General features: G+C 35.1%; 4 protein-coding genes across 6 annotated transcripts; 3 read left to right on the top strand and 1 right to left on the bottom strand.

Annotated features, from left to right (window-relative positions):
- The first annotated feature begins 597 nt into the window (after positions 1-597).
- On the top strand, positions 598-11,783 carry LOC128673034 (RAB11-binding protein RELCH-like). 3 transcript variants are annotated; one of them, XM_053750620.1, is made up of 16 exons: positions 598-1,066; positions 1,234-1,404; positions 1,645-1,805; positions 2,063-2,287; positions 2,699-2,832; positions 3,518-3,703; positions 4,608-4,770; positions 5,082-5,247; positions 6,124-6,495; positions 6,761-7,103; positions 7,205-7,489; positions 7,632-7,750; positions 8,013-8,169; positions 8,376-8,581; positions 8,864-8,990; positions 9,258-11,783. In XM_053750620.1, the coding sequence occupies exons 1-16, from the start codon at positions 838-840 to the stop codon at positions 9,457-9,459; spliced, it is 3,246 nt and encodes a 1,081-aa protein (XP_053606595.1). In that variant the 5' UTR covers positions 598-837; the 3' UTR covers positions 9,460-11,783. The 3 variants fall into 3 exon arrangements, with proteins under 3 accessions (XP_053606595.1, XP_053606594.1, XP_053606593.1); XM_053750619.1 differs by having other exon boundaries at positions 2,591-2,832; XM_053750618.1 differs by having other exon boundaries at positions 2,513-2,832.
- A 767-nt stretch (positions 11,784-12,550) lies between these two features.
- LOC128672944 (pyrimidodiazepine synthase) lies at positions 12,551-15,096 on the top strand. The gene is made up of 5 exons (XM_053750481.2): positions 12,551-12,752; positions 12,941-13,108; positions 13,602-13,759; positions 14,126-14,371; positions 14,847-15,096. Exons 1-5 carry the CDS (start codon positions 12,728-12,730, stop codon positions 15,015-15,017), a joined length of 768 nt encoding a protein of 255 aa, XP_053606456.1. The 5' UTR covers positions 12,551-12,727; the 3' UTR covers positions 15,018-15,096.
- A 583-nt stretch (positions 15,097-15,679) lies between these two features.
- LOC128672943 (pyrimidodiazepine synthase) lies at positions 15,680-22,087 on the top strand. Its single transcript, XM_053750480.2, has 5 exons — positions 15,680-16,183; positions 17,837-18,004; positions 18,301-18,458; positions 20,767-21,006; positions 21,838-22,087. Exons 1-5 carry the CDS (start codon positions 16,021-16,023, stop codon positions 21,976-21,978), a joined length of 870 nt encoding a protein of 289 aa, XP_053606455.1. The 5' UTR covers positions 15,680-16,020; the 3' UTR covers positions 21,979-22,087.
- Positions 22,088-22,184: 97 nt separating this feature from the next.
- On the bottom strand, positions 22,185-25,147 carry dup (double parked). Its single transcript, XM_053750479.2, has 3 exons — positions 24,453-25,147; positions 24,117-24,252; positions 22,185-23,843 (listed from the first exon to the last, which is right to left on the bottom strand). Exons 1-3 carry the CDS (start codon positions 24,968-24,970, stop codon positions 22,689-22,691), a joined length of 1,809 nt encoding a protein of 602 aa, XP_053606454.1. The 5' UTR covers positions 24,971-25,147; the 3' UTR covers positions 22,185-22,688.
- Positions 25,148-25,658: the final 511 nt, after the last annotated feature.

Below are 25,658 nucleotides of genomic sequence, written 5' to 3'. Positions count from 1 at the left end.
ACATACAACACTGTAGCATTTTCGGGTGCCGAAATATTGGGAAAAATCGTTTTCCATAAGATAAAAAAACTTCGAAAACTATGGATACACTGTAAAATTTAAATTTGATATGCTGTAAAATTTTCGAGCCTGTAAACGGTCGAAAAGAAGCGGAATACTTCACACGTGAAGACTTATTAAAATATGGACTTCATACAGGTAAGATCTTCAGTCAAAATCAAGTTTATATCAGTTTATGACCACAGTTGGCCAAATAATGCAAAACAGTTTATGACCACAGTTGACCAAATAATGCAGAATATAACCTAAAATAGTGTTATTATTTTCAGGATAATCCACTAAATCCTTCCTTTTTCCTTTAAACTCGCACCACGATTCCATAGAAGGTATTTTTGGTTGTAAATCTGCAACAATATTAAAAATTAGCGCTGAATGTTTGTGTACCTTAGTTGTATCAGTAGCGCCATCTGCGCTGAGCTTTGCGTAATATGCCCTATTCCATGTATTTTCTACCGTTCCATCAAAATATTCGGAGGCACAAAGGCACCATCAATCCTTTTACCTTTTCTTTTTTATATCTGCCTATTGTCAAACTGACAATGACATTACTTGTGTTGACATCATAATTTTTCATCTCAAAATTTTGTATCTTATTTATTCCGCAGGACTTCTAAAATATTCAAAGTCTAATGATTCGTGTATGAATTTCTATTCGTTATATTTTCACTAAAATGTTGATTCCCTTTTATGGATATTTGTAATAGATTTGAATTAAATCCTTTTTATTGTTCTGAAACTAAAGTTTTACTATGGGTGTATAGGTAGTTTTAAGCAAAAATGAATCCATACAGAGAGGTAGAGGAAAATTCTTTTACTGCTCCTCCTCACTTGAACTATGAGGATATAGCTACGAAACTGCTAAAAGATCATTATTTTCTGACTGCATTGGAGCTCCATACAGAGCTGGTGGAAAGTGGAAGAGAACTGCCACAATTGAGAGAATTTTTCTCAAATCCTGGAAATTTCGAACAACATGTATCAAGAGCTTCTGATTTCAATTCTATGCGTAAGTGTCGAATGTTTTATAAAATGAAGTTAATTTTATATAAGTTAATAAATCATTAAAAAATAAATAGCAAATATTTATTATTTTTCCAATTGTTAAAAATAGGATACTTTTACTTATCTCATAATTATTCTGGAATACCTATAATTAGTAAAAATATATTTTAGATCGAACACCAAGTCAAGCTACTCTAGATTCTTTGGATACAGCACGATATTCAGAAGACGGAGGTGGAGACCGTGGAGGGAGTGGTGGGGATGTCGCTGTTTTAGAATTTGAACTTCGGAAAGCAAGGGAAACTATAAATGCACTGAGAGCTAACTTGACACAATTTGCTGGTAAGATGTTGCTTGATGGGGAAAGAGATGCTTTCAGGAGACTTGAATAACATCTGGTGCATGTTGTTAACACACACTTAATAAGAAAGACAGGATAAATAATTATAATACATAATACTGCTCCTACAAATATTTCTCAATTCTCTTAAAAAATACTAAACTTCTTTTTTATTGTTATTATGGATATATTTTTATAAATTATATATCAAACAGATTATTTAATGTAAATCATGTTTACAGATGGGGATTCTGCTTTAGATAAAACTACTAAAGATAAATATAACCAGCGCTCTCTGAAACCTCATGAGAAGAGAGCACTCAACTTCCTTATTAATGAATACCTCTTAATAGAAGACTACAAACTCACTTCCATCACTTTTTCTGATGAAAATCCTGACCAGGTAAACAAAAATTTGTCTCCCTATCTTAAATTTTAAAATATTGTCTATTCTAGAGCACTTGCTTTTGTTATGCATATTTTCGACATTTTGATTAATCATTATTGAACCTACAATTATATTTTAAAGATAAAAGTTCTTTTTTTTTACCCATTCTGGACACATACTAAAAGTTACCCAACCTATGTACTAAAAGTTTAGGTTTCTATGTGTATTATAATCGATCAGCATCCAAATGATTTTATAAATATTGATTTCAGGATTTCGAGGACTGGGATGATGTAGGTTTAAATACCCCAAGACCTGCTGGTCTGGTCTCTTTGTTTTGGGGAAACTCTGCATCACTAAATGTGACTAAAGTTGATGCAAGCACTGAAATGGGCAAGGAGTTTATGGATTCCGAATGTCAGACAGATCTTGATGAGGGAAATGTGTGTGTCAGCTGTCAGACATCCATGGATTGTGATGCTGACTGGAATCATGAGGTATGTTATTTTATTTTTATTAAACCGTTATTATTAATGGAAACCTTTTTGAAAAAATAACACAAATTATGTATAAAGACAATTGCAAACATTTAAACAATTATCTACTTTTATTCTGATGTTAAATTATATTTAGGCACTTTAGTAGCTAGTTTATGTAGCTAGAAAGTAGTTAGATCCCATATGCATTTGCATTGGCAAATTAATAGACATTCCCTATTACAGCTCTTAATTCAGGCCGAGGAGATTGAGCTCCTCAAGCAGAAAGTAATAGCGTTAGAGACAGAAAAATTGAACTTCCAGAAACTGTATGATGCAGCTATTGTGAGCCTTAATTCATTGACAAGCCCTTCGATGGATAGCAAGGATGTTGAGTTGAGTATACCTGAGGAGAAACTCTTGTCCGTTCAGATGAGGACTGAGGCATCAGAGCAGAGGCCCTTGACGTGTACTGCGACGGAAAACCACTATGGTAGTGGGAACTCAACACACAGTGCCACTCCGGAACAGTTTGAAATTATCGATAGCGAGAAAAATAGTGTCACGTAAGTAATCCTTTATGTGTAAAAACAATATATAATGACAATAAATTTGTATTCACTTAAAATTTTCTTGTATATCTTATCTATAGCATAAAGCTCATATCTAGTTAAAATAGCACTTTTTTAAAATAATAAGTAAGTTGTTTTTAGAATTCATAGACAGACTTCTTATTAATTCTATAAAAAATATGCATGTCATGTCAGATGCTTTTAGGCGACTTGAATAAAATCTGTCACCAGTGTTAGAAATAGTCACTCAATAAGAAAGACCCTATAAAGATAAAATACATGTTAGTGTGTTATAATTAGAAAATCTATAAGGACTGGATGTTCAGTACTGATCTACATACCTAAAAAATATTAAACCGTGGGCCTATTTAAAACAGTAGCATAAACTACTATTTTCTTATGTATTAAAAGTGGAAGTCTGTAATGCATTCACAAATAAATCGCACGACAAGATTTTTATTTCTTTATTATTTAAAAACTAAATTGCACAAAATTACAGAAAAATCTGTACAAATGGTGTACTTAAGGGCATATGGCATTCTTTACTAATCCAATAAGACCTAACAGAGATAGCATGTGGTGTGATAAAGTGCATATGTAATAGATAAAAAACCTGCCCACCTAAACTTTTGTATCAAATTTTTACATCTAACCATAGAAATAACTAAAATGTTCTCAGAATTCGCAAAAGCGGCTCGAATACTAGTTCATTCTCGCCGCCGGCGGGCAGCGTCCGCGACTCCCCGCGCCGCGGCAGTGTGGCCACCCTCGACGACACGCTCAGCATCAATGACGCCGAGTGGACCCGAGTGCACTACGAGTACAACCCCGCCGACACCACTAATAAAGAGATGTGGATTGATAGGTATGAAACAATTTTAAATCGCTGTGATACAAGATTTTTTACTTACAGGGAAATTGCCGAAGGCTGATCCGTAGGCATGCTTTCAGAAGGACAAGTAGTGGTGTAAGAGATATTTAACTTGCATGATTTGATTACAGACAAACATGGGGACAGGTGAGACTAAAAAAATATGAACAAAATGATTTATGCTAATGTTAGTATACATCAAAGAACAAAAGCTTAACATACATGTAAAGTTTGTAAGGATGTAGGTAGGTATGTTACTTTTTCACGCAAAATTTACTGGAAGAAATTTGTTGAAGTCGGTATTGATGAAAATAAATCATAGAATCAGAGAATTTAAAATTACGTTTTATAACAATACAACGTGCTAACAATCATATTAAGAAGTCACGCACGTAAGGATCCCGAACTCAATTCTCCACTATTAGCACCACTTTTGCTAAATGGTAAATTATGCGTTTATTTTTTGTTTGTCTCTCTCTAATAGTATTCCCCGGTTTCTCCCTCTTGCAAGGTTTTGCCTCGTCTGAACTGTACCTACATTACTAAACATTGTTCCCTAAGTAACTAAGTACCTATTATACATATAGCGCAGTCGGCAATCTGTGAATGTCTAGATCTTCACGCGGTCACGCCGCCAAGCATATAAATCTCACTAATATTATAAAGGCGAAACTTTGTATGGTTGTTACTTTTTCACGCTCTGGGCTGGGCCAATTATTATGAGATTTGGTATAGAGGTAGCTGATACCTTAGACTAACAAATAGGTTACCTTTAAGCTCGAAAGTTCACGACTCCCGTAGGATATGATCAAAAAGTCTGATAGTCAATAGCGCTTTATAAAGTTAATATCGCTACTCTGAATAAAAACTAAGTTTTTTGTCAATTTATTTGTTGCAGTTGTCTTCCGCACAGTCTGAAGGTGTCGATATTGAACTGGTGTTGTGAGTCTCTGAATCTGAACCAGCCTCTCGCCAACGAGCTGCTGGCTGAGCTGGTGAACAGTGACAAGCCTATGACACTCCCCAGCCTCCTTACATTGCTAGCTGATACACTGCCTAGAGTAAGTAAACCGTTTGTAGTAGCAATAAGTCATCGCATAATACTCTAGTGAACTTAAACTGTCAATGTTTCATGTTTCCTCACCATGTTTTCCATCACTGGAAGTAAATGATGGTCTATAAAAACTGCTATACATTAGTGAGATTGACGGTCTTAACGTAAATAGTAGCCTATATTTTTTACGGGGGTCTTTAACTATACGCATACAAAATTTCATCAAAATCAGTCCAGCAGTTTAGCCGTAAAAGCGGGACAGGCAGACAGGCTTTCGTATTTATAATATCAGTATGGATATAGCATGGATATTTGCAGTTGATGCCCCACACGCTGGTGTCCCGACGCGCGGAGGCGGCGGCGCTGTGCGCGGCGGGCGCGGCGCTGCTGCCGCACAGTGAGCCGCGGAGGGCGCGTCTGCTCCACACTCTGCTCACGCTGGTCAAGAAACCTGAGCCGGCCGATGCTAGGGCTATTTGCGAAGGTACTTTATTTTAAAAGACCAACAATTTCAAAAAGTAAATCAATATAGACTATGGTTATCAAAGGAGCCAGCTAATGAGGTAAAGTAATAAGGTATGAATCGATTATAACCATAATAGTGTTGTACTGTGTTCTGGCGTATGAACATTTCAGATTTATTTCCGTCCTTTCTCCTTGTCTTTATACAAAACTATCTATTTCCCGGAATAGAATCTCTTAAATCTACCCTACCCTATGCCCTCCCTTACTCCAAACCGTATTGTGTTTGCAAAGTTTCAAGAAAATTGATTAAGTAGATAACATCCGCTTTTCGCCTGTGGTCAGCGTGAAAAGTTAACATTTATTATTTGGGGACAGACTAGAAAAATAAGTCTTGAAATTTTTTTATACTTTTATTATCCAGGCTAAAAGAGGATAGTATTCCAGAGCACGAGCCGTTGTCCGTTTTTCTGACAAAGCTAGAATCAATATTTACTAGAGTTACAATAGTTGGTTCGCCCCAATGCCATAATATAATAATAAAAAACATCAACTGCGGTTTGTCATTTGATACCTGTTACTGGGCGGACAGACGCAGGTCTTTGCACACGTTAAAAAAGGTGCATAAAATGATACATGTTTTACTCGCCACATTATTTTATCTATTCGCAATACTAACAGCAATCAATTTCAACAAACAACACTCCTATAGAACTAAATATTCATGTCTTGTCATTCAAATATTCTTGTCTAAATGAAAGCTTGAGCGTCGTCCAAAAAGTCACATATAATTTAGAACTAAAAAAAGGAAACAATAGTTATAAACGTGAGGAATTTTTGTCCAATAGCTAAAAATTTGATACCAATATGACTTGGAATATGTAATATTTATTTACAGCGACATGTCTCGTAGTGAAATGGGGCGGCAGCGGCGAAGTGTTATCCTCAATAGCCGAACTGCTATCGTCGAGATCGCCGGAACGACGCGTATTAGCTAGCCAAATATGCGTAGCTATAGCTCCATACGTCCCAATAGAGCTTTGCACGTCTCTCCTACTTAGTCTAGTATTACTCATGTGTGAATCGAACGAAGTGGAAATCAGGAGTTTGGGACTCAAAGCGGCCTGCCTTATATGTCCCGTGGCCGATCATAAGTATGACCAGTTGGAGAATCTCATGTTCAATTTCTTGAAGGACCCGGCCGAGAAGAATGTTAAAGATGCGGTGAATATTTTTGTGCCTGTGTTAGCGAGAAGTTCTTTAATTGCAGGTGAGTGCAATCGTTATTTCACCAACTTTTCACAATTGAATATGTACTCTTAAGTTTTGTTGCTATATGTATCCTGTGCAGTGTGCATGTCATTGGTGATTTTTAGTGAGTGAAAATGTTCATACAAAAGACAAAACATAACGCTTCTATCAGCGTTATTATTACATGTTATGTTTATCAACTTTCTCAAGGTTCCATTCAAGGGTCCAGATAGATATTAGTTGCCAGAGTTCAAAAATTTGTTAAAATATTTTTTTTTTTTCAGGAAAATTATCATCAGATCTGTGTAGACGAGTCATGACGAATTTAGCCAAATCCACGACCGAAGAGGACTGGAAACAGACCGTGTTATATTTAGAAGTGTTACGAATGTTAGTGTTAGCTAAGCTGGCCTACGTAGTCAATGTACAAATAGTTAAGGATACCAAGAGCGACTGTGATATGATGATACATTTACAAGAAGTCCCGTTGGAAGGACAAGAGAGCTTTCTAGAGTTGCAGTGTTATGTGGATGGAGTGAGTGCTAAGTCGTTGGTTGTGGCGATGAACAGTTTAATCAAAGAGAAGCCTGAAGTTAGATGGAGTCAGTTGACCTGGTTTATTCAATTGTAAGTTTTGACAATTTTATCTGCATTCGAACTGATCACAAGGAAGATTTCGGTGTACGATTCATGAGTAAAAACTATATTAGACAATTTCTTTGTTTCAGAGTTAAGCAAATATTAGAAGTGACAACAAACAGTAAAACATTAAATCGCCCTACAGTATACGAGCACCTAATATCTCTATTCAGTAGTTACGTGGAAAATTTCGGTGCGTATTTCACGAGACACATTCTGAAGCCGATTTTCACGGAAATCATCGGAGACTTGGAGCAGAAAATGGAGAAGTTACACGCGATTAACGTTGATAGTACAATTGGTGTTGGTGTTTACCTCGTTGCTCTGTTACCTGCTATTGAAAACAAGGCGAAAAACGGCGAGTTTTTGCAGAAGTAAGTTATGTTTTAGTCTCAAATCACAGCACGTATCACCAATACTAAATTGAACTAAATCGAGTTATAACACCCACAATTGTGTGCAAGTGTGTTAAAAAGTTATTTCCTCACAACTTTACTAATGTTTTATGGTTTTCAGATGGATAATGTACAGTAGCTTACGCGGACTGCCTGTGAAGATATTCTCAGTGCCACTGAAGTGGGTGACGCTTCATCGGCCCGACTCGATCGATGGATATCTGCAACATCTAAGGGATTGTAAGTTGTTTCTTTTGGGATGGAATTTTTGATTAAGACTCAGGGTCAACACCCACATCACAATAACGCCACCATCACTTGTTATACATTTCTTCTAATTTATATGCTACACTAGATAAGTGATTTAAATAATGTTTTGTTGATCGATTCGTCGTTCGTCACGGCGACTGATCAAAGGCGATATTTATTAACTATTCTGAAAATAAATGATAAGAAGTGCATGAGAAGTTCTAATTCTAAATAAATATGTCAACGGTTCCAGTATCAGCCAGCAGCTGCTCCAGTTCCCGCGGCAGTGAGATCCGCTCATACATCGCACAGCTCATCACTGAGCTGCTGAGTGTGGCCGACTTGCACGAGGGCTCCATAGAGAAGCAGCTCATCCCTGCTGTCGTGTCTTTACTACACACAGACCAAGTGTGAGTTATGCAGTATGAAACACCAACTGTTGCTATAGTTCTCGTGGCAGTGGGATGCGCTTGTTGAGGTCGTAGTAGTAGTAAAAAAATAATTTAAATTAAAATATGATTTCTTACAAAAATCATTCATGTGTTCCACTAAAAAAGCCTCATTATCTTTCCATAAAAAATTAAATTAAATTGTATTTTAATTATTTATTATCCAGGTCGGTGCGCGAAGTGGCAATAACCACGTGGGGCAGTGTGGCCCGCACCTGTGTAGTCCGCAATTTAGATTGTGCAGCGCTCTGCTGGCCGCCCATGGAGGAGTTGCTGAGCTCCAGTCTGTCCAGCAAGGAGGCGGGGAGGGCTGCGGAAGTTATCTCTAATTTGATACTACCTACGCCTGATAGCAATCCTGTATCGGAAAGAGGTAAGCATTTAATGTTTCGGGCGGTGGATAACAATATAAATATTTCGTAGTATATGATGTAAATTTGTTGTTCAAAAGACGCGGGGAAATCGTGGGAGGCTACCCACGATTTCCCTAGGTGCAAGGAGGAGCGACACATATAGCATAATTGGGAGCTAAAACATAGTCGTAATGTAACCACGGAATACAAAAAACGATGGAAATGTGAAGTAGGCGTAGAAGTGGCACGTTAAAATGGCAAAAAAATTAATCACGTTATTCCCCCTTTTGTCTTAACTTCAGCGGTGTCGCTGCTGTGCCAGCTGTGCCACCGCGGCGTGGCCCCCGCCTGCGTGCCCGCGCTCGCGGCCGCGCTGCAGCGCGCTGCGCTCCTCGCGCCGCCGCATCCCGCGCTGGCGCCCGCTCTGCGGTAGCTATATACTCTCTCTCAAACTTATTTATTCTAGACTTATTATATTTTTTAGAATATACACTCTCTCATTTTTGCTTAACCCTTAAAATTTCGATTATAGTTTTACAACCGACCACCTGCCTTAGTCATCTCGTACGATGGCGCATATTGATCCTATTCTAGGGCCACGTGCCTAAATTACACTACACGCCCACTATCTATATCAGTAACTATATCACTAATCACTAACTATATCAGCACTAACGTGGCGTTTCACTCTAACAGAAAGTTAGAAGAAGCCGTACAAAGTCCGCCGCTGTCCCAGTTCAAACCAACCATAGAGTTGCTGATCCACAGCAGCGCGGAGCTCAGCCCCGAGCCCGCGCGGGCCTCGCTGCAGCAGGAGGTGGGCCGCCGCGTCACGCAGATGTTCCACACATCCAAAACTAATATCAACCTGCCTAACATCTTCAAGAAGAAGACTTAATTATTATTTAAAAACATATTGTAACTGGCATGTGCGGACGCGGAATAGGAAAAAAAATGGAAGTAGTCTTTCAAGAAAGTGAAGAAATTAAATAGCGCTTTCTTCTATTGGCTGGCAACACTGGGAGTTTTGGTTGATAAACGCCCAAACCCAGTGTTAGTTTTGGTTGATAAACAAATTTTTTTTCTGTTCCGTGTTCATTTACAATCTTTAACATTATATTTGGTATTGCAATGGCAAAAAATGTATGTAAATCCGTTTTCTCCACTTTCTTGCCGAACTGTGTCATAAGACAAATTTACTACAGCATGTACAGGTGTCGCCAAACGCACACATCAAACAAATTTGTGCACTACATCTACATCTGTACACATCACATGCTAATAGGGTCCTTAATTAGGGTCCGTCCCTTTTTGCTCCGGTGCGCACCTTTGTCTTCCGTTGCGTTGACGTCCCTCGACTCGACTCAAACTACGTCGTCTTTTGTCATTAGAGAGACTTTTACATAAGAGCAATATTTACCGATATCGAACAAACATAGTTATAGATATTAATTACTGTGTGTAATTTTGTCATAACTTTCCTTTACAACGTGATTATTTCTTACAAGTTTCTAGTAAAGTTATCAAATACGAAAACTTTGTCAACTAGACTATTATTACCTATATGTATGTATTACGACAAATACAGTTTTATGTTTTCATACGGCTTCATTTGGCGCACAACGTAATTGGATGTAATAAAAAAATAACTAAATGTCATCATCTTTAAAATATCCATATTTCACAGACGTCCTATTAGCCGGAATAGGATAGTTGACTAATTTTTATTTCGGTGACTACCCGAAGGCCCTTATATTATTTAGAAACCTTAAGTGAAAAACATACAGTGATAATGACAATGATTTCAAAGATATCACGTCACGACTGAGTATAACTTAGCGATAAAAGCTATGTTTGTTCGATAGCTGCCTCAATTATTGCGTTTATAGCGATGACTTCTTTATAAAAGTTGTTTAAAAATTTTAGATTTTTATGGTGGTTGCGTATTTATTTATTTTTTTTTAAATGAACTTTCCAACCATCTTTTTACCTTCGTATAATGATTCAGCGGCATTGTTAGAGTTTATGAATTATCACAATGATCTTAAATGTAAATCTATCTATTTTGTATAAAGCACACATAATATTTACATTTTTCTGACCATCACATTTGTCATAAGCACTAGATAATAAAGGTACTCATATTTTTTCTTTGGTTAAATACCATTTTAAAATGTATGTACTCAATGACACTGTCATAAACTTTTTAACGTAACATTCCAATTTTTGTCTTTATGTACTTAATTAACTTTTAAAATGTTATTTTTAGTTTAAGTAAATGTGTAGTACAAACTTAACTTAGTGCAAGTCATAATACTGTTCTGAATAAAAAATAAATATAATATTAAGATTATTTAAATATACATATTGTAATATGTATATTTAAATAATCTCTTTGTTTACAGCTGTGTTTGCTAGTTACATGTGTATTATCTTTTTTGTATTTAGTAAATGTATCAACGCAGTAGTTTATTCTGCAATATACGACATCATTTTATATAATTTAAACATAGCATATTATGAAATGTACTAATTTTTTTGTTTTGTGTACAAGAATTTTGTGATAAACTAATACTCCTGTTTATTTTACATCAAAATATAATCCCGCTATTAGATGATATGTGGTTACTAAATTTGGTGCTTCCTTTCTCACATTTTGCTCTTCATTTATTAAGTCTATAGTTTTAATATCTGTTGCATAGTATTATTTTAAGAATATGTCCTTCATATTTTGTAATTCTTGTTTCGTTTTGAATTGTATCTATAATTTTACATGTAGTAATATTGTAATAGTTGTCAATTTTGTTATAGAATCTCAGATATTATTATCGGTTATTATTATACCTGTAAGCTTTATTCAGATGAGTTTACCCATCATTAACATAATGTATGAAATTTAAACATATTCTGAGTCCATCATACCAATACAGAGAGAGCACAATGTGCAATATTTTCACTTATGTTGTCTCGACAAAAGCGAAAAGGCGAATATCAATTAATAAAATTACTATTTTTATTATTGAAAAGTTTCTAAATTCTATACATAGTATTGAAGAAGTTAATTTGCGATCTAGTATGTCCTTACCTGATGTCTTCAAATTCTTTGAATATTTCCTGGCAGTACCTATACGTTCTTTTTATGTTGGACCATTGAACACTGACCTGACTACTTGTTAATATTTTAGTTGTGTCAATAATTATGAAATATAAATTTTATTTTTATTTAGTCTTTCATTGGTTTTTGTTTACGCTTACGTTAGGTACCTGGGTGAATTTCACGAACATTTTAAACGCCGGCGCGAGCTCTAATTAGTGTTTATTAAATTGGACCATACACAGTAATCAATGTAATTATCCAATTTTTTTAATATGTAAAGTACTGGTACAATACTAATTTTATGTTTAATTTGAAAAAAAAAAACTTTATTAAAATAACATGTGCGACACTAATGAAACGCTACACGCCGCGTTCAAACGGTCGTGAAATTCATCCACCTACGTACCCACAAGGTACCCATCATCGTTGTTGGCAGCACTGTATGCCCAGGTATTTCCAACACCAATCGACTCTCAATGTCAACTGATAACGAATTAGATTTAGAAGGGCCCCGCCGCGTTCGGCCCCTTATAAAAACATTTTTCGTGTCAATTACTATTGCCGAACAATTGATTGTTTTTCAATCGACTGATTTAATCGAATAAGGACATACTATCGATAACATTACTCTGCTATACTTTCGGTAATATCGATTGCAAATATAATATTTCAGGGAATACTATTGATAGTATCGTTAGTTTTCTTGTCAGTTCGATACTATCGATAATATTGTTCTATCAATAGCACCTTACGCGGCAGGCAAAGCAATAGTATCGATACTAATGCTTTTCCTCAAACTATCGAAAGATAATCAAAACGCAACAATAGTTGACTATCGAGTAGCAACACTAGCTAGTGTCAGTGTCAGTCTTCCTTCATACGCTAGGTAAATGCTACGAAAAGGTCGTAGGCTAGCACGAAATTATTGTTACATACCTACAACCTTTTTAATTTCAAGACAAGTTTTCTGCTAATTTATGAAAGCAGAGGTTGTCATTAAGAATTATAATATTCGTATCACGGTGTAATTTTTTTTTCAATAGTGAGTAAAAGTGTACGGCCGAACACTATGTCTGAGAAACATTTGCAAACCGGTAAGTTTCCGAGGTTCTAACAAGAACATTCATTCTTTGTAGTTCGTACTATTAGTATATTTTACAGGGTACCTAGGTACCTATATTCATATTTAAGTATGTATTAAGATTAAATCTTTTCTGCCATGACTTATCTTTCCATAAGTATAATAAAATAACCTCCATAAAGTATTCGAAATGTTTTTTAGGTGATGCGTTGCCGACTTATCCTGGTAAACTGCGACTATTTGCCATGAGGTTCTGCCCTTATGCAGAACGATCTGTCCTTGTCCTTAATGCTAAGAAACTGCCGTATGAACTTGTGTTCATCAACTTGGACCACAAACCAGAATGGATCTTTAAATACAGCCCAAAGGGTAAGCTAATAATAAATTTCGATCTTGCAAGAACATTGATCTTGAATAATTTTTATTTATTTTGCCCCAGGGCGTTTCACAATTCAATTTTAACTTTCCTGCAATTTTGGAATAATATCAAGTTATAATAATATAATCTGTTAGACCTGTAGATTTTACAGATTGAGTAACTTTCACTTATCAGTCTCATATTATCTTCGTCCTTATGATGTGAATAGTATTTTATAGATAAGATGTATTTAATTATAATGTATGTTTTTAAAGATAGTCTTATCTCAAACTGAATAACCACACTACTTTATTTCTATTCTTAAGGTATTATTACTTTTAAAAGAATAATGTAAAAACTATCTATTCTCTGAAATACAGGGATGGATACATAGTTTCCACTAAAGCTGTTTTTAGTTTCACAGTTTACTCCCTTTAACACTTCAGTAGATCTTGACAAGGGTCAAAGTTTCTAGGATTCATAGTGAAAATATATATTTGGCAGGTACCGTGCCAGCACTTGAATATGAAGAGGGCAAAGCCATATTTGACAGCAACATCATAAATGTATATTTGGATGAGAAGTACCCTGACATATCCCTGCAGTCTGCAGATCCTCTCCGCAGAGCTCAAGATAAAATGCTTGTGGAAAACTTTGCTTCTGTAAGTATTATTTTTGCAGTAAATTGATTTGGCATTGATTGGTACAAAAAATGAATCAGTCTTAAATAAGTTAGAAGAATTTTAAGGTTCATTTTGAAGCCTACCCCTGATTTCCAGGCTTCAAAGCTGTGTATGCGACTGGGAACATGTATAAATAACTACAATGTATGTACTAAATACTACATAGTAAATAATGTATCTACTATGTAGTAAATAATGATAGTAACTTCAAGCAGTGATAATGCTGAAAGTACTGAAAAGCACTTTTTATCTTACAATGTGGGACATGTTATAAGCATAATTTTTTAAAATTAATAATTATGTTCATCATGACAAGTTTATAGAAATATGTTTTATTTTTCTTAGGCTCAGTCTGCATATTACACAGCAGCTTTCAATTCACAAGCTCTTCAGCCTAGTAATGTAGAGAACTATCACAAAGGTTTAGAGCTCCTGCAAAAAGAGATAGAAACACGTGGAACTAAGTTCCTGAATGGAGATGAGCCAGGATTGGTGGACTATACTCTGTGGCCGTTCTTGGAACGTTTTGAAGCCCTGCCGCTCCTTGGGAAATCAGAATTTGCATTTGACAAGGACAAATATGCAGCATTGGTAAGGTTTGACATGATTACTTAGCTACACGTATTCCCACATATATTACAAATTTCAAAATTGTAATAAATAATTTTAATCAGGTTTTCCTGTTTGTTGAATTAATGATAAATAAATATTTAAAATAGCACCTGGGTAGGTTCAACCTGTGGATTCCATTCCAGTAAGAATAATTGAGTATAATATTTGATTTTATATGCGCTATCAAACCGGCGAACCAAAGAACAAAATGGTGGAACACAGTGCATAGGTATGTATCACATGATATTACTACGAAAAAGAGGATTATTTTTTGTATTACCACTAGTGGCACATCTCGGCTTAGCTCACATAAACCTTCCTCAGGAATCACATTATCTGTTGATGAAAATCTGTGCGGTAGTTTATAAGATTATCGCGAACGGACAGAGAGATGCGACACAGGACTTTGTTTTATTGTAAGAAGGATTGGTTTAACCCAAACATTGGTATACAGATTGCCTACATGAACGTGATGAAGAGCGCTCCGGCCGTGCAGGCCTACCGCCTGGCGCCGGAGACGCACGCAAAATTCACCGAATCCCGCGCCAAAGGAGACCCCGACTACAACATGCTGGATTCCAGCGACACTGTCTGCTGCATGCGTCCAAGAAAGAAGAAGGAATAAACTATTATACTATGATTTCTATTTCCGTTGTCTCGATGAAATTGAGCCCATAAATTCTAATAAACGAAAGTACAATTTAGATGGGATTATTTTTAATTTAAATTACATTTTATAAGTTTAGAAAATATTTGTCTCAAACTAATATGGAATACTAATGGAAAACATAATTAAAACTTCTAAGTTGAATTTACGCGCCGTACTACCCAAATATGGTACACACACATGCAAAATTTTAATGTTCAGCAAAATCCATACTATCCATATCCTTAGGTAATAAAGAGAAAAGATTTGTATTTTTGTTTGTAATAAACTCAAATATTACTGGACCGATTTTGATTAAATTTGGCACATAGACGAAAGGTTCTGGAGTAACATACTACAGCTACTTTTTTAATAATGGCTTTAACCTAGCAAAGCCGGGCCGCTAGATATTAAATATGCAGTAATATAAACTGTCCGCTCCACTAAGTAGTTACCTATTTTATTTGTGTTACAATGACTGTATGGGACCTCAGGAGAGGTGTTTGTTACGTACGAAGCGTGTCGTCGATTTTTAGATATTCGTTACAAACTTAAAATAAATATCTAAAAAATAAGTACTCTCTTAATCCAATGTATACATTGCAAATAAATACATTAATGATTTATTATTGCACAACATTGAGTAACTGAGTGATATCACCAATAATTTATAAGTACTCACGTTAATTTTACTCACGTAATGACTTGCAGATTTTTAAATAATATAACAGGATTCATTATGTCTTTAAAATAATCTTAGTGTAATGAATTACATAAATTAATTCTTACAAAAAAGTATGATAGTGGATTAGTTGATGTCATTGACATAGTTCGACCTTCCTTCTATAAATAAGGTACTTACTAGTTAAGTATGACCGACCGTATCTACATAAACAGTGTATTCGTGTATATGTTTATTTACCTGACTTTACATAATCGGTCATAATTCCCTATCGCGGGCATTATCATCAGTGAAAAAGAAATGATAACCTCTACATTAACTTTTGCTGTGCACGTTATAATGTCGTCGTTCCGAGTTCTTGCGCCAGTCGCTCGTTTGCTGGAGAACGCATTTCCAGTTCGAAACATGGCCTCCAAAGCAGTAAAAGGAAAAGTTAATTTCAACTCTAAGCATTTGCGAAGAGGTTAGTAGTATGATTTGTTTTCTTTTTTCACCTAATACCTATGTTATCTAGACGTGCACTTACAATCAAATGATACAGAAATATTAAAATATTTTGGATTCCAAAATATCAAGGTCACCTACCATTTACAAACGTTCAAATTCATCTTATTAAAGTTTAAAAAAAAACTGGCTATTATATCTATATATTTCGTTAAGAAAAGTAACCTCACTACCTTAGTTAATGTTTAACATTGATAGAATTGCCTACGCCGCCGCCGCCACGCCGTGTCGTGTTGCTTTTATCGGCAATTACGGCAAAGCGGCTTATTTTTTTAAAAAGCACATATTTATTTCGTGGGTTACTACAAACTGTAAAGGCTTTTTGATAAATCATCATCATCATCAATACATGTAATAAAATTGGGCAAAGGCCAAATTTGTACATTGGATATTTTTTTTAATTCTTCATGGAATATACTTAGTTCCTGATATAGGTGACGAAAATATAGTTTTGGAAATTTTTGTCTGTCTGTCTGTCTGAAGCTTTTTTGCAGAAATTTGTTATGTAGGTACCTTATATACCGGGTTAACATCTTAGATATATTTCATCCCGGTAAATAGTCAGGTTCCCGTAGGATAATTGAAAAACTAATTAGGAATCAAAAATGCTTTAGAATCCCGGGTTAACATCTTATAGACATTTCATCCCGAAAAATGAGGAGGGTCCTGTAGGAAAATTAGATACATTTCATCCCGGTAAATGGTCAAGTTCCCGTAGGATATTTGAAAAGCTAATAATGAACCAAAAATTCTTCGGAATCCCGGGTTAACATCCTATAGACATTTCATCCCGGAAAATGATGAATATTTCAGATTTTTCTTCAAACTAACCCTCAACCCGTTCATAAGGGGGGTGAAAGATTGTATGGGACTTAATACAATTTTCAAGATAAAAAGCTGAAAATTGGCACACTTACTTTTTGTAGTAAATAACAGTAATAGTAAATAAAAAAAAAAAATGTTTAATTTACGTTTGTGGTTAATAAAATACCGGGACGGAAAACGTCATGGAAAATAGGACGGCACGCGTTGCAGAAAGCGGGAGTGGGAGTAGGAGCTAGCTAGGTAGTGGGAAACAGGACGGGACACATTGCAAAAAACATAATGGCACAATATGTAGGAAACGGTACGGGATAACTACTTTACATTACATAGCAGGACGCGGGATTGGACAAGTTTGTGGGACGAGACACGCAGCAGGAAACAGAAAATTGAACTAAAGATGAGAAAAAATGCGAATTTGAATAATATATGTTTGTCAGTCTTACAGAGGACGCGATAAAAAATTACTAATTACTGAGATTTTGCTATGATATTCACGCGGGCGAAGCCGCGGGCAAAAGCTAGTCGAGAATACAATTACCGGTGTTCCTCTGGGAATAATCTTGAGTCCTTCAATATACATTTCAGATTTCAATGGCAACAAGCATTTTCTGAGTTTTACATAGGTAAGTATGTACTTACCAACTTACTGCTATTATACGGAAAATACAAAAATAAGAGAAAAATGTTATTAAAACAAATCGTGGGATTTTACTGTTCTTACATTTGTTCAAAACATTCAGTGCCTTAAGTTTTTAGCTTGATGTATGGTTAATTTCAATATTTGCAGGCGACCCCATGCCACCGTACACGGGCAAGTTGCGTGTGTACAACATGCGCTACTGCCCCTACGCACAGCGCACCTTGCTTGCTCTCATCGCCAAGGATATCGATTTCGAAGTCGTCAATATTCATCTGATGGACAAACCAGAGTGGTTCCTAGCTAGAAGTGCTTTTGGTAAGAACGCAAATATTTATATAATATAATGTAATATAATAGATTTATTAAGAACCGGTTTACCTATTAAAGCAGAAAAGTTTGATAAATTCAATGCTCTCCAGAACTGCCGGTCCAAACTGAAATATTTCTGTGAATAATATAATAGAAGAATAGGAATAGGTTTATTCAAAATGCTACAAACACACACATAAAATACAGGAAAAAAATGTGGTTACATGATAAACAAATAATAGGTAGTAAATCCTGAAATTGCTGATAAGGGGTCACAGGAATAATAACGCATTTATTTTTAGGAAAGGTCCCAGCACTAGAGGTAGCGGATGGAGTGACTATCTATGAAAGCCTGGTGACGGTTGAATACTTAGATGATGCGTATCCACAGCGACCCCTGTTGCCTAAGGATCCAGTCACGAAGGCCTACGACAAGATCATTATTGAAGCTACGGGTCCTGTACGTCTCCATATTATTTACTCTACTTTATTTTATTCGTTTTGGATTGTTAGCTTTTAGATCTTGTTTTTTTGTTGGAATTTTCCCTGACCTCATGAAAATCAGCAAAATTATACCTCTTTTCAAACAGGGCGCTAAAAACGATCCCACTAATTACAGACCCATTTCTATTGTACCTGCATTAAGTAAAATTTTTGAAAAGCTAATTTTAACTCAATTAGCTTCTTATTTTAACAAAATATTACACAATAGTCAATTCGGTTTCACTAAAGGTCGTTCCACTACTGATGCAGCAGCCACTCTAGTTGGAATTATCAATGATGCTTGGGAAGCCGGACAGGATGTTATAGGTGTATTTTGTAACCTTTCAAAAGCTTTTGACTGTGTCGACCACAATATACTGAAAAATAAGCTTAAATTCTATGGTGTTACTGGAGCGGCCCTTGATGTACTATCTTCTTACTTAGACAATAGAACTCAGAAAATAGAAATTAATAGAGCAGCCTCTAACAGCGCTCCTGTGCACATGGGCTTGCCTCAAGGTTCCATTATTGGTCCTTTTCTATTTCTAGTTTATATAAATGATCTTCCTTGTCTTGCCCAACAATTGTGTGATGTAATTTTATTTGCTGACGACACGTCACTACTGTTTAAAGTTGATAGAAAAAGTAGAAATTATAACAATGTAAGCAACATTATGTCACTTGTGCTTGAATGGTTTACAACTAATAACCTGGCTTTAAACACAGACAAGACCAAGTGTATTAAGTTCTCTCTTTCAAACTTGATATTCCTTTAGTAGTTAATGGTAAAGTATTAGAATGGGTACACAGTGCCAAGTTCTTGGGCATTACTGTGGATAGTAAGTTTAAGTGGGATAGACATATTGAAATCACGGCCAAAAAACTTAGTTCGGCAGCTTTTGCAGTGAGAAGGATCAGACAGTGTACAAACATCGAAACAGCTAGGCTCGTGTATTACAGCTACTTTCATAGCATAATGTCTTACGGATTATTGTTATGGTGTAATGCAGCTGACATAGGAAAAAAAATTTGTTTTACAGAAACGAGCAATTCGTTTTATTTATGGGCTTAAGCCACGGGATTCCTTGCGAGAATTATTCAAATCGATAAATATTATGACTGTTGCATCTCAGTACATCTTCGACGTACTTATTTTTGTTAAATTAAATAAAACATTGAGCGATGTTAACAGTGTAGTCACTCGTAATAGGCATAAACTTTGTATGAACAGATTCCGACTTAAAAAGATTAGGCGGTCTTTCGTAGGTCAAAGTGTAAAATTGTTCAATAAACTTCCTGTAGAGGCTATTTAACTTGCCAATGCCAAAATTTAAATCATATATTTAAAATGCTTTAATGGCTAATGCTTATTACACGATTAGCGACTATTTAAATGATAAAAAAACCTTGGACCCTTCCTAAAACTTCCACCTCTCACACTTTTTCATTTTAATTTTTTTATTATTATTTATATATTTTCTTGACATGTTTATTACATATATTTTGACATTTACTTGTAAAACATATACGTGATTTGTGATCTTCAAGTGTCTGAAAGTAACATAGGTATCTATTATGTTAAATTATGGAGATCGAGTATGTCATGCATATTCAAATGGTCAAACCGGTAGCGGCGTCTTGGATCGGGTCGGGAGGTTCCCTCTATTGTGGTTGAGCTTCGCGATGGCTGACTCACGCGTCAACTCGTGAACGGGTGCTGCCGGGGGAACTGGTCAGCTCGATCTTTTATTAAAAGTTTTTTTGTTTGGTTAATTATACACATATATATATATATATATATATATATATATATATATATATATATATATATATACTTAAGTATATATATTTTCCTTTCATCAGCACTTGATCACAATCATAATATGTTTCAGTATACCTTTTGACCATGTACTTTATTGTGTACTTACATGTTATATTACTGATAAAAAATTATACATAAATTTATATTTAAAAAATGGTAAGCCCTTCTGGCATAATAGGGACCAACACTGTTTGAATGAGTTTCTTTCGGCATTTCTTCTCAGCAGTGGTCGTTCCGAAATGCTAGTAGTTTGTAGCTTTGGTAAACATCATTTAATTTAGATTATGACGTGAAAAAGTGCCTGTGAAGGCCTAATTTCTGAATAAATGATTTGATTTTGATTAAAAAAAATCATTTGAGTTCATAACGAGGCAATCTAGCACAAAACCATTTAACACGGTAGTACCCATAGACAGTAACTTTTTGGATGGTATTTTTCATGATTGGGTTTTTAATATTACAGATTCATGGTTTATTCTACAGAATATTAAGAACGCCGGAGTCTGTTACGAATGAACACGTAGAGGCGTACCACAAAGCTTTAAAGTTCATTGAAGACCAAATTAAGGCGCGTGGAAACAAGTTCTTGGGTGGATCGAAACCCGGATACGCAGACTACATGGTCTGGCCCTGGTTTGAGAGGATCATAAACTCAGACCTCGATGGTAGGCTCAAGATTGACGGACAGAAATTTAAAGTTTTGGTTTGTATTCTTTAAAATAATAACTAATATTTTAAATAAACTCTTCTACTTTATTAAATTGAAGATTGTTTAGGGCTTTTACATACAAGAAAAGTAGGTAAAAGAAAGTTTACTTGGGTACTTTTAACTGCAGACGAAAATGCGGGAACAGTTTGTAAATGAAATTAAAAAAACAAAATCAAATTAATCCATACTATAATTTTTTTTTCTCTTTATGAAGAAAAAAAATTGTTAAAAAAAATTGTGTTGCTTTTTTGCAATGAATAAACTCACAAACTACTGGTTCGATTTTGATGAAATTTGATAAGTACAGAGATAGACGAAACCTTCGGGAGTAACATAGGCTGCTTTTTATTATGGTTTTACCCAAACGAAGTCGGGTCGGGCCCTGCGGCATAATAACTCAATATAAATAATTTAGCAACGTGTTCGCGGGATGGGTGTTCAAAAAAGTCGACGACTCGAAAATAAAATATATTTCATATAGGTACCTACCTAGCTCACGTTTCAACGACTGGACTACAGTATGCTTGCAGTCACCGAAGTTGCAGCCAGTGTTGGTGATGCACTCGTTAAAACGTCAGCTATCTCAAACCCAACTAATATTATAAATGCGAAAGTTTATTACCTCTTCACACATTATTTACTGGACCGATTGTTATGAAGTTTGGTACACGGGTAGAAAATAACCTGGAATAACACATAGGGTGCTTTTTATCCCAAAATTCCCACGGGAGCGAAGCCCCGGGGCGCAGTTAGTATTAAAATAAAGATTTATACGAAGTCGTTACTCCGTATATATAATTATATATAATTTTACTTTATTTACAGTCCGAGTACATCAACCACATGCTTCAAGACCCGGTAGTAAGCCAGTACATTGTACCTAAGGAGATTATGAGCCAATTCATCATACCATACAGAAGTGGAGATTTCGCAAATATAAACTACGATATAATGATTGAAGAATAAGTCGGGAGAACCCTAGTCACACATACACAAATATGTATTTACAGATACTGCAGATGCAAAATGTACGATGCTTTATTTCATACCCACTGATAATAAATGTTATACTGTATTTCCCTTTTTTATTTTAAAATGTCACGCGCATCGTGGTTTTCTTAATTTTCTATTCTAGATTTTAAAACGATAAACCGATAAACAGAAACATCAGGTCATATGTCATTTAGTTCACTTTATTCAAGTCAAACACAATAAAGAAAACAAAAAGAAAATTAGCACAATTATCTAAATAAAAGAAAAGAAGTAAAAAATCAGGGTTTAGCCAAAGTTCTTATTTAGACATTTAATATTTAAAAGAGATTTCATATTTTAGATATACGATTTCAATGTTTCCAAGTTACTGTAAACTGAATTAGGATTATAAGGCAAAAAAAATATAATTAAACTTATAAAATAAAATACTTATGTCAATGTGTAAATTTAAGTAAGTAATGCAATAAGTAACTGTATGTCAAAATATTAATTTGATCATGTCAGAAGTTGCATATTTATAATGTAAATAAATACATTACTGACCTAACGAGCGTAGTTCCTTAATTTTGTATCAATATACAAAAATGTGAACATGTTGCTTTCTTTGGACATTACTTATTAATGTTTTCAGTCTTAATTTGCAATTCATGTCAAATTAACAACTAATGAAGTATAATATTATTTTAGTCATTTCTATACTTATCTGCTAATGCCTCTAATTTGGAAACAATTTGATTCAAATCAGCATTTTTATCCAATTTTAGGTAGGTCATGTTTCGTACATCATGTAGTTTAATCCATTCTGGGGCCTCTTCTGTCAAGACCTTTATATCTTTTTGAAGATCATTGGCAGAAACATTTGATTTGAAGCTGCTCTCTAATTTAGACAGAATAATGTTAAGAGCAAGTACATTTTTTCTCTCTGTCACAAATATATTACGCAAAGTCCTAGCCAGGTCTGGCAACCGGCTATAAATGAGATATTTCTGCTCATGGTCGGAGCTCCTAGTCATAGCCTCAAGAGCTTTAGCTGCTTGTTTAGCTTTAACTTTCTCAAGTAATGATGCTGGAAGGTTGCGTAGAGCAGGGTTCAAAATAGCTACTCTGCTAGTTGAAGGTTGATTTACTTGCAACTTATTATTTTCAGTAATACCAGTGACTTTTTTCTCTTCCTCCGTCAGCCCTCTCGCCTTAGCTTGGGCTAGCTTCTCAAGTGCTTTCTCCATCTTAGTGTTGCATTTAAATAATTCACGAGCCTTTGCTAAAACATCTTGAGCTGAAGAATATTTTTCATTATTTGGCATCTCTGGTAATTTTGAGCAATCAACTTCTGTCACCTTTTCTAGTTCAAATTCTGGATGCCATCGTACCAGTTTATTGTCTGGGATGACCATGGGAGGATCTAAAGTGGATAGAAACTGTGCATGATGTTTCTTTACTAATTGCAGTAAGGTGTCATAGAAATATCTGCGTCTCTCAAGCAGTACACTTGGGTTCATAACTTTGATATCATTTGGGAAGTTTGGAGTTATGATTAATTCATAGGCTTCTTTGTGAGTCGATGTACTGAAGTTTTTTATCTTTTGTACTTCATAGTTATAGAAATCTGGTACTAAGTGCTTGATTTGAGCGAGATGCTTCTCTGTAAAGTTCCTTTTAAGCATTTCTTGAATGGAGGGCTTGAGTTTGGCAAATGTTATTTTTTCATTTCTGTTGTAAAGCAGAGCCACAACAGTTTCCATCCCTCGGAACAATTCTGCCAAAAACCTGTATTGATGTGGTAGAGGTAGGCTTGTTGAAGATGTTGCCAAAGAAGCATGCTTGATGTATGCAGGTACCTAAAATGAATAAGTTATTTATAAAAAAATACTAATTATTATTTTGGATACATATCACTCTCATTCATACTTTTTCATTTAATGTTTAAGTGCTATAGTCAAGGGTTTTACATATGAATTAATATGTGAATAAAAAATTATGTGAATGTTTTTAGTATTTTATTATTCTTTGCATGTCAAAGTTCTCGACAATTCTGTTTTATAAATTTCCTTTTAATGTTGTATTGAAAATAATATTTAAAAGCTTAAAAGTAAAAATAATAATATTCTCACCTTACTAGGGCTTTTAACAGGACTGACAACTACTTTTCGAGGAGAAATCAACGGACGCTGTGGTGTAATAACTGGAGTTTCTTCACTTTTCGGAGACAAAAGATCTTTTTGTCCTAACAATGCTCTTTTGCCAGGACTAAAACAATATTATTAATGATACATATTAATTATACATGCTACGATATTTGAATCTAAAATAAATCTTCAAAATGTTCTAAATAATTATCACTCATAAAAATGCAACATAGTAAGGGTAGAATTTTGTACTACCAGAGGATTGACTATTTGGTTTATACGATTTTAAGTAAGAAACCTAAGTACTTGTGATATACTAACCTTGAAGGGACCTCCACATCAATTGTTTGGAATCCAATAAGATTACGTTGCTCATTCGCTTCTTTCAAATCATGAATACCCTTACTGATGCGATCTGCTGACGCCTTCAATTCAGCTAGACGAGAGCTTCCAGCTAATTTCTTTCTAATATCACCTAAGCTCAACTCCTTTCTGGCTGCATTTACAACTGATGATTTTGTCGCACCCACATTTTTTGCTATATTAGATACACTTGATTTGTTCAAAAATGCGTCTACATTGTTAAGTCGATGTGTTGCTTTCGTGGGACTAAGATGATTTGAATCATTTTCTTGCACTACTTGTGTACTGGGAGTTTTGTCTTGTCTCACATTTTTGTAACTTTCACATTTGCCAATTAAATTTATTCGTCCTTTGCTCTTTGAAATGGCTTGTGAAGTTTTTTCTAAATGGGGAAGTTTACTTTTGGAACTGACAATATCATCAACGGCCGGTCGTTTCCTACTGTTAAAAAATGAAGTGATGGTTGTTTGAGACATTTCACAAGTTAATAATTACCGAAAATAACTAAGTACTTTAAAGTATAGAAGAAAAGAAGCCACATTTATTGCTAATTTTCCCTCCAAAAACGGCGTTGATTGAATTTGTACGTTCAGTCAGTAGGTAGGTAATAAGACGTAACTGACAGCCAGTTATGACATTGACGGTCTGACTGCGAAAGAAAAGCGGGCACAATAGGGTGCTACGCTACGCTACGTAATATGCCCTATAAGTTATACCTATACACAGATATAATATAACATGATCAATAATAACATTATCTGTGGTAAAGTGCGTTTTGCCTTTTTCTTTTCATTTCAAATATATACTTTAGCTTAATTTACGCTTTATTTTTTTATGAATAACGTGTTTATTCGTTAGTGTAGGTAGGTATATTAATAAATCAATACATATTAAATGAAATTATAAAATAATTACGTTGGTACTTTTCATAGTTTTCATGCAATATTAATGATACTAGGTATGTCAAATATTCCAGAATACACTTGAGTTGAGTTGAGACTGAAAAAGTGAGGATTGAAATTTCCATCGGGATGTTGTTAACATATTTTTTATTCTCAAATGTTTTCATTGTAGACAGAGAAAGATTGCGTGTAAATATAAATGAGAAGAAACGAGACAGAGCGCTGACATGTGTTATCCCTCATCACGTGCCCGCCTAGCCTA

The sequence above is a fragment of the Plodia interpunctella genome, chromosome 10, assembly GCF_027563975.2.
Source record: "Plodia interpunctella isolate USDA-ARS_2022_Savannah chromosome 10, ilPloInte3.2, whole genome shotgun sequence".
Classification (NCBI taxonomy): domain Eukaryota; kingdom Metazoa; phylum Arthropoda; class Insecta; order Lepidoptera; family Pyralidae; genus Plodia; species Plodia interpunctella.
Note: the sequence above shows the minus strand (reverse complement) of the source record. Positions and strands in the feature narration are given on the sequence as shown.

What these genes read in the sequence shown, in the direction of transcription:
- LOC128672944 (XM_053750481.2), top strand. Translation starts at nt 12,728, where the DNA reads ATGTCTGAGAAACATTTGCAAACCG. An exon ending in TGAGAAACATTTGCAAACCG is followed by an intron (nt 12,753 to 12,940) that starts GTAAGTTTCCGA and finishes AATGTTTTTTAG; the next exon opens with GTGATGCGTTGCCGACTTAT. An exon ending in TTGTGGAAAACTTTGCTTCT is followed by an intron (nt 13,760 to 14,125) that starts GTAAGTATTATT and finishes TATTTTTCTTAG; the next exon opens with GCTCAGTCTGCATATTACAC.
- LOC128672943 (XM_053750480.2), top strand. Translation starts at nt 16,021, where the DNA reads ATGATAACCTCTACATTAACTTTTGCTGTGCACGTTATAATGTCGTCG. An exon ending in CTCTAAGCATTTGCGAAGAG is followed by an intron (nt 16,184 to 17,836) that starts GTTAGTAGTATG and finishes CAATATTTGCAG; the next exon opens with GCGACCCCATGCCACCGTAC. An exon ending in GACAGAAATTTAAAGTTTTG is followed by an intron (nt 21,007 to 21,837) that starts GTTTGTATTCTT and finishes CTTTATTTACAG; the next exon opens with TCCGAGTACATCAACCACAT.
- LOC128673034 (XM_053750618.1), top strand. Translation starts at nt 838, where the DNA reads ATGAATCCATACAGAGAGGTAGAGGAAAATTCTTTTACTGCTCCTCCT. An exon ending in TTCTGATTTCAATTCTATGC is followed by an intron (nt 1,067 to 1,233) that starts GTAAGTGTCGAA and finishes AATATATTTTAG; the next exon opens with ATCGAACACCAAGTCAAGCT. An exon ending in TTACTACACACAGACCAAGT is followed by an intron (nt 8,170 to 8,375) that starts GTGAGTTATGCA and finishes TTTATTATCCAG; the next exon opens with GTCGGTGCGCGAAGTGGCAA.
- dup (XM_053750479.2), bottom strand. Translation starts at nt 24,970, where the DNA reads ATGTCTCAAACAACCATCACTTCATTTTTTAACAGTAGGAAACGACCG. An exon ending in GATGTGGAGGTCCCTTCAAG is followed by an intron (nt 24,253 to 24,452) that starts GTTAGTATATCA and finishes ATATTGTTTTAG; the next exon opens with TCCTGGCAAAAGAGCATTGT. An exon ending in CTGTTAAAAGCCCTAGTAAG is followed by an intron (nt 23,844 to 24,116) that starts GTGAGAATATTA and finishes TATTCATTTTAG; the next exon opens with GTACCTGCATACATCAAGCA.